The 16,621-nt window shown below is 34.3% G+C and overlaps 1 protein-coding gene across 2 annotated transcripts; it reads left to right on the top strand.

Moving 5' to 3' along the window:
• Positions 1 to 9,979: 9,979 nt before the first annotated feature.
• LOC116159017 lies at positions 9,980 to 15,324 on the top strand. Of its 2 annotated transcripts, none has more exons than XM_031471908.1 (3): positions 9,980 to 10,187; positions 14,583 to 14,779; positions 14,826 to 15,324. In XM_031471908.1, exons 2-3 carry the CDS (start codon positions 14,614 to 14,616, stop codon positions 15,209 to 15,211), a joined length of 552 nt encoding a protein of 183 aa, XP_031327768.1. In that variant the 5' UTR covers positions 9,980 to 10,187; positions 14,583 to 14,613; the 3' UTR covers positions 15,212 to 15,324. The 2 variants fall into 2 exon arrangements, with proteins under 2 accessions (XP_031327768.1, XP_031327769.1); XM_031471909.1 differs by lacking the exon at positions 9,980 to 10,187 and adding an exon at positions 10,393 to 10,546.
• The last annotated feature ends 1,297 nt before the right edge of the window (positions 15,325 to 16,621 follow it).

Here is a 16,621-nt window from a genome sequence, read left to right on the forward strand (position 1 = left end):
AGGTTTCGCTGTAACTATGGGATTTACTGCAAGAGCCAGTTAGGAATGAACCACTGAATATAGTTAACTCTAGTAGACAATGAGCATATTATACTAAAGAGGGTTATAGAACATATTAGCAGAACTTATATGTATGTATAGGTAGGTACTACGGATTCGGTCTAGTACAAAATGTACTAGCGGAATACACTAGAGACTGCAATATAGTATATGCACGTAAGTCTCCTGCAATAGATTATTGAATCTGTTACAGAATTTACAACAAAATATGAAACGAGATCTGCTGTGGAATTTATATCTACAATAACATCCGCAGAATTTGCTATTAAAGCTATTCATAATTTATCACAAATAGTAAAGGATCTACTTCAGAATATACTATGGAAGACTATGGAATATGTTAGAGAACACACTACAGAGTGCAATACGGAAATTGCTGGAGATTATTACGCAATCTACAATGAGGTCTTCTGCAAGATGTACTACAAAATTCCCCACGAAGGAATATTTTACGAAAGTCAATAAAGATAATATAAAGATAGTAGACCCCGCAGTACGTAAGAGTGGTTATGTGTCTTTACCGTTTAAAGTTTGTAAAATGTGTAAGTGCTTTGCGACCAAAGTAGCGTTAGAGTAAAAAAAGTGTTTGTGGAAGGGCGCAAATATTCATATCTTGAAAACTGTAAAAGAAGTTGAATTTTATTCTAATTCAAAGTACTAATCCGCAATTTTTAAGATATTAGGCCGTTTGGTGTAGGCCTATTATGGGGTATACATGAAAAGAAATCCATACGTCATGTCCATTAAAGATCCCAAATTTGCTTCATTACAAAAAGTACCTAAACATTTTTAATGTAGTACTCTGTCATCCATTTTCAGTAGTTTTCCATGTATTTATACCGTGAGCTCATCGACTGATACCTCTACTTATACCTACCATAAATTCCATTTTTGTGTAGGGAGGATGTGATGATGGAATGAGCTTAAATTTTGTTTTACATCTAGAGGTTCTTTAAAATTGAGAGTAATTTGAATGTAACACGTAAGATTTTGTTTTCCCGAGGGTGCAGTTTGTTGCCCGAAACGTGTCATAATGGGGTGATGGTTGTGAGCTATTATAAAATGCAAGAATTGTAAGGCTTGTATCGTCGCTTATGGTTACCAATTAATTTGATTTAATGAATAATAGGTACATAATTTTCGCTATAACTACGCTTTAATTAAGTTGACTTATTGTTAACTATTTTTAGCGTTTATTTAATTTGCATCGTTATCTCTGTTCAATTTGACGCCGATTTAGTTAGTTTTACATATCGGTATGAGGTGGCATATCCATATGTATTTATAAACGCAGACATGTATCGATTAAAATATAAACAATGACATTCTTCCATCCAGTTAAAGACCGCCATGTCTATTTCCATGTATGTGGGTTAATTACCGTACAATAAGTGTAGGTATTTGTACAAAAAAGCAAAATGGAAAGTAAATTCCCCTCTTTTGGTTTGACACATACTATGTCAACAGAGACCAAACAAATAAGGTGGTTATTATATTTATAAATAGTCAATTAAAGATATCGAAATTAGGTAGGTACTAACTGTTTATTTAGAGGTGTATTTGTTTGCTCTCGAGTCTAAATAAAAGGAATTGTAACTATATTTAAATGTGCAATCTTTTTCTCAATTTTAATGTCGCTGTTTATTGCACAAGATTATGGTGCCTTTTCTCGAGATATTCGCATTTAAAGTTTCGACATATGATTTTTATTTGTCCAAAGAGCGACTCTGTACACTTTGAGATCGAAGCGAGTTTTGATTATATACCTAATACAGGGTTGGAGTGGATATTTTGAGCCTGGTTCTTACAGAAGTATTCTTTTGAACCTAACTGGAGACATCAATCAATGACAAGCAAGAGTATCACGAGCAATATTAATTTATAGTTATACAGTACTGTACAAAGACAGTGTGGTCACAATGCTCACACTCGCGCGGCCATGTTTTTTTACAATTTATCTTTGAGCTGATTGGTTTAACTGAATTAGAACATTTTGATATGGTTACAATAATGCTGTCACAATTGTGTCCACCATGATAAATGCATCACTTTGGTTTCCAGGTTGATTTCTACCAATCTGGTGTATTTGACCAAAACATCTCCCAACACATTATGCCACTGCGCGCCTCTTCCGGCAATGGTATAAAGCCAAAGTAATATTTGCGGCACGCCCTTAAATTGTTTCTAGATGAGATCATTTTTTACTATATCAAACTTGTTTTCTGGATGAGCGAAACGCCTGACATCGATTCAAAAAAATCAACTGCAAATATTCCGCGTGTAATTTCAAAAACTATATTACCCAGTGTGATGTGCTAATAACATTTTTTCTTCCTTTGTGGAACATTTGAGCACTTACGAATAATATTACACCAGAAATATAATAAATAAATTTTCAAATTTTAATCGTTTTGCTAATGGGAATAGAAGAAATAGAAGGAATACTTACGAATCTCTCTACATATTAAACAGAACAGTGCATTTATACGTCAATGCCCTTCCACAATCTATATTGTTTTTTGTCTTTTTTATCAAAATTACAAATTATATGAGTATAATGGGATTCATTTTGAAAGCTCTGTATAAGTAGGTAGGCAAGCGTAATGTGTTGTTTGTGTTATCAACTGGTGGGAAATATCCGTTTTCTTCTATGATTTATTAATTATTTGATTAGAAAGTGCTTATTAGTATTCCAAACAGAGAGAGTGATTACCAGTATATCCACTAATTAGTGTAACGAGCTAAGATAAATATATATAATAAATATATAATAAAACATTATTTATTCATTTATTTTATGTACACTGTATTTACACTATGACTGTATGCCTCACTTTTCCCAAACGACACGATTTTGGTTAAATTGGAGAAAAGCTAAATTTTAAGCCCAAATTACACGTTCAATTTTATGTACTTAAATTGGAGGCTATTAAGTTCTAACGGGTGATCCAGATTGAGCTTTAGGATTTGAATTGCGCGCCCTTTTCGTTCTATGAATGTTGGAAATTAGCATTTCAAACAGTTGGTATTTAAACACATTTTGAAAGAAAATTATATGGAGCGATGAGGCCCATTTTCATATGTGAATCGCCAAAACTGTCTTATCTGGGGTAGTTAAAATTCACATGCTATTGAAGAACAACAAACGCACCATTGCGGATTTTTTTGTGTATTGTGCGCTAGCGGAGTGTGATTGGTCCGTATTTTTTTGTGGACGAAACTGGTGTGTGTATCGGTGTACGTTATCGTGAGATGCTAAACAACTTTTTCTTCCATGAAAGCAATATGTGGTTTCGACAAGTTCACATGTCCCACACCACATGAAACAGCCGCTATACCTCAAACCAAATTTCCTGGTCATATTATCCCTCAGAGGGGCGACATCAATTGGTCAGCGATCTAACGCCACTAGACATTTTCCTCTGGGACCATTTGAAGGGAATATGTCGACAAACTTGCCATGATTCCAGAACTGGAGAACATCAGACGTGCAATTGCGGAAATCGAACCGCAATTATTGGAACTTGTTACGGAAACTTTCGCTAATTGATTGTATCATATCAGCGAAGTCGTGTAGGGCATTTAGACGACATCACATTTCATACATAATTGCCAAGTCTATACTTTACATATAATTATCAATAAAATCTGGACATATCTTGAGTTTTATTCCAAAAACAAATCATAAAGTCCAACCTGGATCACCCTTTATTTTCATGCCTTAAATCTGTCAATTTATTCTCGCTACAATATTGTCTGTCTTCTCAACCCAAATATATAAAGCATCCACGTTTGCACAATACAATTGCTACTGAATAAAAATTTAATGGCAATCGTTTGACAGTAGGTAAGTTGGCGACATGAAAAGTAACTAGAAGTTACCAAAAAATTGATGGAACAATAGAATTTGAAAAACTTCATCAATTTTATTTTCTTAAAATTAAGTTTAAAATTGACACATGTACCTAAGTGCATTTTCGCGACCTTAATTTTTAAGGACTTAGAATTGTAGAAAACACTAACATCACGAATGACGAAAATGAAAGCGTTTTTAGGGTAGGTAGGAGCCGGTTTTTCTTCTTTCAGTTAAATTTATCTGATAAATACTTTCTATGGGAATAAATGTACCTATTGACATCTATCCAATACGTTTAACTAAGAAAATTAAAACGGGCCCTGTCGTCGTAAGTGAAATGATCTACGTACACATTTTTTGTTTGTTTCAAAACAGTATCATATTCAAGTTTTTTTTCAATGTGTTTTAGTAATGTCATAGCGTTTATTTCTACTCCTATGTGAAATAAAACATTAGCAAAATTGAGTAATTTATGGAAAAATGTTTTCTTAATTCGGCTTTAAATGTCTCAGTTTGCTCCAATTTACTTAAAATCATTTCTCACCCGAAATGAGGCGCGCAAAACGAGAACCCTGTGCACTAATTTTCTAACAAAGCATCCGTGGGAGCGTAAAAGCCCAGGCAAAAGCATTTAAATAAATATAAACACTATTTTATTCCATGATTTCACTGTTGGCTTTGAATATAAATTTTATATTTGAGATACTATAGAATAGACAAATGCAATCTGTATATACGACCTGTACTTTGCTTTGCATAAGTGTAAGGTGCGATGGTATTTGTAAGAAACAATAAAAAGATCGTTTATAATTTTGTATTGCTGTCTGCCTGCCTGTCAGTCTATCTGTCCGTCTGTCTGTCCATGTACATGATTATGATTACCTTGATTTCTTCTTCATATTCTTTCTGCTTCTTCATCTTTTTTCCTTTCATCTCTATCTCTTCTTTTCTCTTTTTCTCCACCATTGTTCTGTATCTGTTTCTCTCTTCTGTACACTCTCTGACCCACCCCTTCTTTTATCTCTGTCATCCCCTTTATTTATTTGTTTCCACGTTATTGCCTTTTTAACATTCTCCTTCATATTTTTCCACTTCTCGGTACTTGGGCCTGTTTCTCTTTTTTGTTCCTCTAGTCTTCTTCTATAAGTCTTCGTTTTTGTATCTTTCCGTTTCTTGATCGTTTTATCTTCCCTTTCAAACTCATTTCCATAGGTTGGTGATCCGATTCTATCCATGTTCCTACCTTAAATTCATTTATTTTTTCCAGCATTGTTTCAAATGTTGGAAGACCCTATCCTCAGATCGCTCCATGGTATTCATGGATTCGTGGTAAAGCCCGAACAAATTGGTCAATATTTCTTATAAAAATCTTAATCGAAATAAAAATTTATAATTTATATAAAATTCTCTCCACGTATTCCTCTTGAATATCCTCTCAACTCATGCATTCGGACCAAGCTCCATGAAACGCAGTAAGTCCTTAACATCCGTCATGGGTAAACCCATCGTAGATTCGTCGAAAGCGAAAGTGGGAGAAAAATGGGCCGGGCTCTCGTTATATGTGCGATAAAGAGTTCTGGTTTTAGTAAAATCTAAAGGTAACTGCAGAGCCTGACAAGTATGATTTTACCATCCCGTTACCATAGGAATTAGAATATATGTTAGACTAATTTTATGTATTAACGCACCCTAAACAGATAGGAGCCTAATGGCCGTTTGCACCGACAAATTTAAGTGGAGGTTAGCTTAGGCGTAGCTTAACATCCATGGCAACGATTATTGAGACAATGGTTGCCGCTTAAGCTAAGCTCCGCATAAATTTGTCGGTGCAAACGGCCATAATTCTGCTTGACGTTTGTTCAATATACAGGGATCCACTTAAGCCGTGCCAAAAAAATTGGTTGATAGAGGGGACCAAAACAAGTTTTCACGTAAACCAAGGATTGCAAATGCTTCGTTTGAAAGCTACCCTTACAAAAGTGCCCAAAATTAATCTCTTAAATTTTTTCTTAAGAACAATATCACGACGGATGACATATCTTTGGTTAGGGTATTGGGTATACCCTTTCCAATATTTAGTAACAATTTTCTAAAATTGCTACCCCAAGATGGTGCAGACTAAATGGGGGTGAAACTTGCAATTAGTTTTTGATTCTTGGTAAAAAGGTCGGCTGCAGTTTTTGGCCGGACAATGAAAATGATTAGAATATCACGAAATATCTTTCGTTCTTGAGATATTATTGAGAAATGTGTCGAAAAGGTTTTCAGTGTGACCTTTGAAGCGAAAGTGATGCATTCTCATGGTAAAAGGTGGTTCAAAATATCAGATTCACCAAAATCAGAATTTTTTTTCTCCTTTTTATTTACGGGTGCGCTATCTTGGGGCATTGTTTAAAAAACAATGCTTGGGGCAAGAATTTTGAAACTGTTTATACAAAATCGGAAAGTACATAAATACCCAATATCCTATCCAAAGACATGCCATGCTTCTTGATATGCCTTATGATACCCTGTTTATTCAGCAAACATGTTTGACTACCGTAACGTTTGTTGTTGGATCTTTCAGGTTACCTAAAATATTTTTCTCCACTACCGTTTCGGATTGTAAATTTAATTTGGAATAGATTTCAAATAAATTTGTAGCTGACAGCTACTGTTACTGGCAGAAAAAATAAACAAATCACAATTTTCATTAAAATTTTGAAAAATTGAGATTGTTATTTGGTTATGTTTGTGTTCAAGGTTAGGCTAATCAGAAAAATTTCTCTAGATTACAAAAGATTTTTTACGTAAATACATTTTTTAATACCTGTTTTTAATTTTTATGTGAATATTAATCTTTATGTGTAAAAATTGTTCTGTTTTGGAAATACAATTTGATTCATACGGCGTTCAGTTCTTCAATTGTCGGTGACCTTGTTAATCGGATTTGTGTACTAATGATCCGAAAGTAAGGTACACTTCAAATAATAAAAAAAGCAACTGCCAAAGTATCCACCTTTAATACTTTATTAAACGTATTTTGACTTGCATGGACCATTTCTTGAATAATTAAGATCAAACTCACATATTGTACAAAGTGCCACCTTCCTCTTTAGTCTTTATACTTACCTATACAGTTTTTTACACACACCAAGAAAAAAATAGGAAAAAGGTTAAAAAATTTGCCTTACACGCACGATGCTGCTTATTCCTAATTCAATTATGAACACATTTCATAAAACGGGTGACCCCATTTTCTGTATCGGCACATCATTAATTAAGGCTACGGGCGAGCAAAAGTAGGTTGCAATAATTGAACGCTATTTTACAATAGGATGCGCAGTGTGCACTTTCGCTTAGCAGCTAATTGTAAATATAATTAATTTTTTTAAAATTAAAATATGCATTTATAACTAACTACAGTACAAATTGTAATGTTTCGCTTACTTTCGCTTACCCATTGTACTCCTTATTGTGCAAACTTTATTATTAGTTTTTAGTGCAAGGTGTAACCCACGAAAGTCCAGACGCTTTTTCAAAAGAGTGGCGCCTCGCACATAAAAAATAGTTGTTTTCGGATAGTTAAGGGGGAATGAAAAAAAAACACCTTGATACGTCAATTTTGCGTATGATGGGAACACCGGTTATGATGAAATTTCCCGATCATTTCATACCCAAGTGTTGGGACCGTAACCCCTCAAATTCAATCTGCATAATGACATGTTAGACATGTTTTTTGAAACAGATATTTTGATCGATAATTAACATGTTAATTAAAAACACGTTATTTTTACTTAACTTGGATAGACTTTTGGCCGATCATTACCTATGTTTTGAGTCAAAATAATGGCCTAACTAAACCACCATAAGACTAAAAACATGTTTTAAAATCAGAACTGTTCCCTACATACGTAAGGATCAGTCCTCAGATTGTAAGTAACGTGGGTACAATTATCCACCTGTAGCACCTGGTACCTTAAGTTAGGAGGTTTGTATACCTTAATTGTACACACTAATACTACCCTACTGTACATGTTTTGTCCATAAGAAAATAAGTAAGGTTTGGGGGCCCTGGGATCTTGCTTTAGTAGGAATATAAACACTTATTTGTCGTTAAACTTTTGCAATATACAGAGCGTTACATATAAGTTAGTAAAAAAATTGGGCGATATAGGGGATCAAAATAAGCACTTTTTTCCAAATAAACCGAGGGTCCAACATGCTCCGTTTTGGAGACATTTTCAAAAAAGTGGTGAAATATGCATCTCTTCTTTAATTTTTTTCTCAGCAATCATGAGTTACAAAGACTGGCGCACGTCTTTGAGTAGGTTTTGGGGGATTCTCGAATAAAAATTACAGTGTTACTCAACCAATCATAATTTATACGTACCTACTTGCAAAAATAAAACTGTTAACACATAAATAAAACAAACATAAACTATAGTTAAAAGTATAGAATACATAATTATAAATCACTTAATTGGTATGCTTAAGTGTACTCCCTATGTTCTTGTACATTTTTTCGCATTTTAGAAGATTTTTTTAAATTTTTTGTTTGACATCGGGCTTTAACAGCTAGGTCATACCGCCCATTACCTAACAATTCATTTTATATCTTGATTTTGTAACAGGAACCTGCGACAGAGCATTTTCTATGGTTAAATATTTTCGGTTGAAGGGTAAGATATATGTACTAAATTAAGGGGCGGTTTGTATCTTTTGAGGAAGTATGGAATTATATTATGCAACATTTAAGAAATGCTCTACACATCTACATTTTTATGACTTGCTGTTACAATTCCGAAGACAGTCAAATTTTCGTTTAGGGAAAAAATCCGGTGGCGAGTATGCTGCGGGGGAATTTAGCTGGAGGCGAGTTTTTTAGGGGATAACTTTAACTTCGTCATGGAAGAATCCATATCAGATATTCCAAGGGGAGTTTTCTTAAGGTCATTGTCAAGCTGGACATAAGGTGTTCCTTGGTGCAACATATATTCTGCAATATTCTGAAGAAGGCGTATGGGGATAAATGTAACAGATGCGAATTTATCATTCCCAGGTGGATTTTGTTGGGGTCAAAGGCGAATTTACATCAGTGCCAATTGCGCCAACAAAAATAAAAGGAAACTATAGGCACATTACTTCAATCATTTGAGGTAAAAGTTTTATGAAACACCATCGTAGCAATCAGCGCGAGAGAACTTTCCTTGGTTGCAAACTTTTCCGGTGGGAAGAAAATCCTTTGGGGCCGAATTTCCTTGGGAGCAATCCCGAGGGTAACTCTTCAAGCGCGAATCATCCGAGAAAGATTCTTTCAGTGGCCAGGTCTTCTAAGGGGCGAATATTCCAAGGGTGAATTTTCGAATGCATTAGGGGAAGAATTTTCCTATTAATCCACTGTAAAACTATTACAGATATTACAACGAACAGTCTCTTTTTATTATTTCATTTCACTACACTATAAAAACGAACCTTCTAACTTTATTTTGCACGACAATAACTTTTTTAACACTTGGCGTGCCGCGTTTCATTAGAGTTTTTACAAAAAGGAATAACAGATTTTTTTCGGACATGTCATTTTTAAGTATTTTGAGGTCTCTCGTTTCACGTAGGTGACATGATGAACTGGACACTAAAGCAGTATTGTGGCGTATTCTTTGAATAACTTTTCACTGATTATTAGATCACAGTTGGTGAGATTAGAAAAATACTCGACTATTACGAATGCTGTACTACTTCTGCACGCTCTACTACAATAATTGGCGGTCACTAAAGACGGCCTCTTAACGAAAGCGTGTCCGTTTTGGTTGTTTGTTTTTGTTCAAACGACACATGATTGGAAATTTCATTAAAGGAATACCAAAATAATAAAGTGACTCAGACAAAATCCTGGTGAAATTAAGAAATTCCATTAGTGTGTATAGAAAATCGCAAGAAAAACAAATAATAGTCCATCATGCTTCAATTTCTCTTTCTATCGTCAATTGGATTATTAAAAGAGTTAATAAGCAAAAGCTATAACCATTTTACAGTTAGATACGTACCTACACTTAAGGGAACCAGTTCTTATAGCATCATCGCGAGGATTTCTTCTTTATTCATTGTACGTTACCAAAGTGGACGCTTCGTTTGTTTGTGCGTTTTGATCGATAATTATGAAAGAAAGTTAGGGACAAACAGGTCGTGGTTTAGTGTTTGTGATGTAGAATCAGAGTAATGATCAAGGTGATAACTGCACAACTTGCCCAGAGTTCTTCGTGCACTCCCGAATGAAGATCATGTCACAATAGTAAGTTCTGAATTTATTAATAAATTAGTCATAACTGTGTAGGTGATGGTTTATTCGCTAACTAGTCGGTTCACTGAGTACAAGTGATCGCGTTTTGAAAATGAGTACGCAGAGTTTATAAAGCATGAAAAAAGAAAAATAAGCTGCTGGTATTCTTGTTATAAATTTTCCCTTGTGCCAAATAATTTGGAAAATTCTATTGCAGCCAATTTTGTCACATTCTCACGACCTACATACCGATCCAAAGCAGCATGCCCAGCATTTAAAGTACCAAAATATTCATGATTAACAGTATAATATGCCATAGGCTTGGCACTATACATGTAAAGGTGGTCGAGCAAATTTTGCTGTCAAAACACGTAAGTAACAGGTAATTTTTGTCTAGTGAATTAACTGGCGTAAATACAGCTGCAAACAGAACAGTTTCGTGTAAATTTACGGTATCTTACTTTTACAACATAAAAAAGACAGTAAATGCCTGTTAACAACGCTGTAGTAAAGATTGTTAAACGATGTCTAACTGCACACAAAATTTGTTGACTAGTACCCGGTGTAATTCAAACTGTTGCATTAAAAAAACATAATCCACCCTCTCCCACTCATGATTAAATATAAAAATAAACCATTGGCAAGTTGTGGAAATGGATTTTATTCCTATATATTTTCATTTTCCCTTTAATTTATTTTCCTTATGTTAGTTCCTTAGTTAAAGGAAGTGTTTAATCACTTTGGAATTGCTTAATTTGAGTGAAAGACATACTTTAGGATCTTCAATTTACTTTTCTAGATAATTAGCTCATTAAATGATAATTCCACCTTATTATCTGAACTAAGCTTTCATTGTCCCAAGAAATATGTATGCGAATAGCGTTTTACGTTTTGCTAGGAAGTAAGAGACAATTTAATGAATCTATTGTAAAGGCCGAATATAAAATTCGTTGACCCACAATTTTTACTTAGTGAATCCCTTGATTTGTAATGTTCTGATTTATTTCTTGTTAGTGTACCAAAACATTTGTTTGCGTCAAAAAAATCAGTAACAATTAATCTCTCCAAATAGCAAATTGCCCAATAAAGTTAAGTTATGTAACTCTGTGTATTGTTTGCCTAAGGAGATTGTTAATTTATCGACATTTAATTTTAGAAAACAATATATTATGGTTTTACTTGTGAAAGACAAAACAACATTTGGATAAAAACTCCTTAACGTATAACTACTCGATAAAGAGCAATAAATATTCAATTGAATTAATTCATCTTCATTACCCAATTCTAAAATGTAAAACAATGAGGGAAAAGATTTGAAAAATAACTAAATTAAAAACTAAAATTTTGCTCTCAATTCGTGTGAAGAATTTTTACTTTTTAGGCTAGTAATCATTTGTCGAATATATCAATTTGCACTGAATGTTTAATGCCTCGTAGTCAACTGAGAGCGCAGTAGAACGTATCCAGGGCGTTTTACTTAAGCAATGTTGTTTCATAAATATCTTTTTGACTAGATTTACTTGTTTCTTTTTTTTTACTATTGCAATTTTGAGAAAAACGCCTAACAAACGATGACAATGGAAATAACCAAAATACTATAAATTTAGTGTTACAGGTACAACAAAAATACATGAACATAATGTCCCGGACTTATTCAACAAAATTCTCAAAAATCTTAAGACATGCAGTTGCGTTAATGAACGCGCATGCAGCACGTCCGTCCGTCGCTGAAGTGTTCACATGAAAGTCGTGCAACTGTGTCGCACATCTACTCCAAAATTCCAAAAGTTTCGATTACAGACGAACGTTCTTGCACACACGTTCATTAACCATAGAAAACTCTTGGGTTAGCTTTTATATGTCATTAACGCACTGGCATGTCTTAAGACAAATTTCTACGTCTGTGTCTAGCTTAAGATCCAGTGAAATCATTTTCTTTATCTTGTTGATAAAAAGACCTATTTATTTATTTCTAAAATAAAATAATTCTTTTATCTTGATGATAATTTTAAATAGTAGAACTAAAATCAACAAGATAATTTTAATCGTTAAGCCATTTATCTTAGATACAGATACTCCTACCACGTGAGCGAAGGATTTTGTTATGGACGAGTATACATGCCCCTTGCCCGGGAGCGACTGTTTTAAAATTATTTGTGGGAATATAGGATGTTCCGCCAAGAGTGAGATTGCATGACTAACATTCGTACATGGAAATTCAATGGTCAGATAAGTTTAGGCAAAGAAAACCGGCCCTAATCGCAGTTTTGTTTGTTCTTTTTTCGACGATGTAATCTAATCTGTACTTGAAAAAAGCATAAAAAACAAATCGTGAAAAAATGTAGTAAAAATGCATGATGTGGCAACTAAACACCAAAATTGGTGCATAAATAAGCTAGAACTGGATAAACGTTTGAATGGAAATCCGAAAATGCGACATTCCTTTTGATTTTTAAATGACATGCATCCTTCTTGTATGATTTGGGGTCGTATCGATATACAGGCTGATTCAAATTCGATGTTGCTGTTTTGAAACACAAAAAAAATTCCGACTACTTTCGGACAGAAAAAATGAAATTTTGTAAAATCGTTTTTATTTTTTACCGAAGTTACATAAAAATATATTTCAAAATAAATGACACATTATTATGGCCATTTTTTCCCTCTACATTCAGAATTCAGAATTGAATATCTACGAATAACACCCATAACGGAATATCTAAATGCAGATACTATGCTTAAGGGCGTTTTTTGACCTAGAAACTCCCTAGAGAATGAATAGCGTGAAATGAGGCTCGTGAGGAATTTTCTATTTTTCAGGGTGAATATTCAAAGGAAAATTATTTCTTGACCAAATATATACGTAGGTAAGATATGGCAGATGTTAAGTTTCAGGCAAATTCAGAGGGAGTTTTCCGTGGAAACATATTTTCCTGATAGATCCTTTCTATAGTTATGTCTGTCTCCACGATAACTCTCGAACGGGAAGAATGTTAAAAGTTGAGACATAGGTTCCTCCGGGTCCAAGTATTTGGAAATAAAAGATCTAACGTCCATTGCAAGAACACGTGCGTTAATTAAATTTCGTCCGATAAGACTTCTTTTTATAAAATACCCAAATTTGACCAGATGTGACATCTTAACAACATTCTGTGCTTTAATTGTTAGGTAAAATGTGTTCAAAAATGTACACAGGGTGCTCAACGATACGCGCGAAAGTTGCCATTTCTGAAAATGAGAATTTGACACTACACTAAAAAATCAAATAAGTCCATTATTGAAAAAAAAAAATGGAACTTTCTATGCCCAAAACTAGGTTATCGCATTTAGAACTGACAATGTGCACTCCGGAGCACCAGGTATTTTTTGTGGTTACATAACAGAATCGATCGATGTCTTATTTAAGTAAATCATGGCTTTTTGGTTCAATGGTATGGTTATAAATACGGAGGTCGGGTGTTCGAACCTGGCTTGAGGTGAACTTTTCATCTGTGACAGAGATGAGAATTCCCTTAGACCATGAGGTGAACTTTTCATCTGTGACAGACATGAGAATTCCCTTAGACCAGTTTTGAGCATTCTGCCGGCTACTCAGAATTAGGTTTTCCTGCAGTTTTCCTAATTCGTAAGGTAAGGTAAGTTATGCGGGTCACTCTGTATTCTTTAATTGAGCGCAAACCTGTTGAGGGCCCAGAACAAAAGAGGGATAATAAATAATAAAATAAAATAAATAAGTAAATATCCAAAAATGTCGAAAAGCTCATATTCCATTTCAAATTACGAAGTAATAGTCAATTCCTGGTAAAAAGAAATTGTATAATACTGAATACATTTTAAATAAGACGCGGTTGAGTTGGCTCAAACAGATCACAGCTATTAGCTATCTAACTCCATGTAATGAGAAAAGGGAATTCAAATGAGATTATTTAGGTAGGAATAAGGTCAACTGTTGTGGGAAAAAGCCTCCTACTCCTAGAGAATCTACGATACTAAGATTTAGATCAAGCTAAGTTGAATATGGCTTATTGTGTTTTTCTAGAGCAATTAATAAACTTTCATACGCCGTAAAGATGCATTTTCTAACACGACAGGACACTCATTTTACAAACACAGCCAAAGATAATTTTGAAAGGTTTTTGCCTTTCCTTCTGCACTAACTAACTATATAAATTCAATTACGCCATACCATTAAAATTTTAATAGCCCATTTGTCAATTACAATGCGCTTTCAGCGTGGATTTAGATCGAAAAATCAGATAAACACTCACTTTATATACATGCACTTTTTGTGTACAAAAATTACCGTAATTGCACATTTTGTTCATTTACAAGTCACGCAATGTTAACCATATAATGACTTTTCGAAATAACTTACTCGAGTTGACATTAATTATCCTGTAATTTCAGCTGAAAGTTAGACTATGTCTAAGAGAAGATAATGAAGTACAGCTTTTCGTTTTTTCTACTGGCTACCTTCTACCTTTCCTCGTCGGCAACTCAGGACACAAACTTGGCAAAAGGCACGAATCATGTCGAAGAAATTGGAAACAAATTGAGGAGCTACTGGCTGTGGATCACTCAGAGTAATCAAGACACTTTTGTAGGTAAGTACTAAATTCGCACGTTCGTATTCCATCCGTCAACTTTTAGGACGATGCGTGGGCGCCATCAAGAAGTTGCATTTGGTTATGAATTTTGTGGTTTTCAAGTTGGGAGTTATTGTGACAGCTCTGGCGTTTTTGTCTATCATGATGTTTAAGAGTCTAGGAATGGGTGTTCTGATATTGATCGTTACTTCCGTTGGTCTTGTTTCGAAATTATCAGTTTTGAAGCACGGCGCAGGCAGTATTGAGCATCAACCGCAGGCTTCGGTACATCTACACGTGCATAATAAAGGACAAGCTTACTATAAAGAGCCGCCCGTTTGGCATGATCGCTTCGACCGCCTTGCGCCAAAAGATTCACTAGAAGAGCAAGCTCTAAATGATCTATACAAAAGAATAGGGTTATCTACTTCTCATGATACTTTGAGTTGATATTTGTATGAAGTTACTGTTGAATATTTATTGTTGTAGTAATGTGCCAAATATTGAATAAATTTAGTGCAATTAAATGTATATTGTAGGATTAAAAAAATGTTAAAACGCTATTTTTGAAAATAATATTAAGAAAGTTATCAATACTTTGGAACCAGGATCTAATTATGATGCTATCATCCTCGATCACCCTGCTTTAAATTTGACATCGGCAGTGTGCTTATATAAAAAAGATTTGGAAGTGTCAGATATTTCGTTACATACAGTGTAAATTTTAACTCTGAACAAACTTCAATATCTGAAATATTTATTAAATTAAGAAGTAGATATATTTTCTGCTAAATATCCTCATAAGTCAATTCCGTCAATTGGCCGAATACAATGCGATCAAAAATGAGTTGCTGTCGAGTCACCTTTGGAATTTTTGTTTATATAGCAAATCGTACTTAACTTGAAATTCCAAAGCTGACTCGACAGCAACTCATTTTTGATCGCCAGTTACGTAAGTTTCTTTTGTTTACACTGCTGTCACATTCGTGTGTAAGGTGGGTGTTGCATAACTGCCGGGCATATCAATGCATTGACATGTATATTTCAGAATTGAACATAGGAGATTTGTATGTCCAGAGTGAAAATGTACGTAAACCTCTCGCCAGGAAAGATTGCCGGTCACAGAACACTTGATCCCGGTCTACAATCTATGTTTTTCTGAAGATGTGAGCGACTTCCGGAAAAGTATCGTGTCAATGTTGAACAAAAAGACTTTTCGTTCAACATTGGCACGATCCTATTCCGGAAGTCGCTCGCTACTTAAGAAAAACATAGATTGTAGACCGAGATCAAGTGTTCTGTGACCGGCAATCTTTCCTGGCGAGAGTTATATGTCCTACTGCTTGATAATAATATGATTTAATAAGCGATACGCAGCCATAATTTGTAAGATTACGAACTATTTCATAATGGTAGAGAAAAAGGGCAATCTGACAATTGCACAGCCGTATCTTCAGAGTCTTTCAAGAAATAACTAGATATTTATAGCTTAAAATATTTGACATTTTTAACTGTTAATTGTATATAAAGATTTTACATTGTTTTTGAATTATCTTAAATTTTCTTCTTTAAAAAGTATTAGTTGCAGCTGTACATAAAACATTGTATACACCGAGTACACAGGGATTTTATGGACTCGCCTGGTTGTTTATATTTTATTTTTCAATATAGTTTTTATTATTTATTAATTATATAATCAACGGGTCGTATTTATAAAGCCCTGCTTGATATATAAATACCCAATTTCAGTTATATCGCTGTAACGAAAATCGATATTGACATGGTTTAGAAGCAAAATTTTTTGAATGAAACTCTCGGCTAGTTCACAGCACTACCCAGGAATCACCACGAGGAGGTGGT

This window comes from Photinus pyralis, unplaced genomic scaffold (assembly GCF_008802855.1).
Source record: "Photinus pyralis isolate 1611_PpyrPB1 unplaced genomic scaffold, Ppyr1.3 Ppyr1.4_LG1, whole genome shotgun sequence".
Lineage (NCBI taxonomy): Eukaryota > Metazoa > Arthropoda > Insecta > Coleoptera > Lampyridae > Photinus > Photinus pyralis.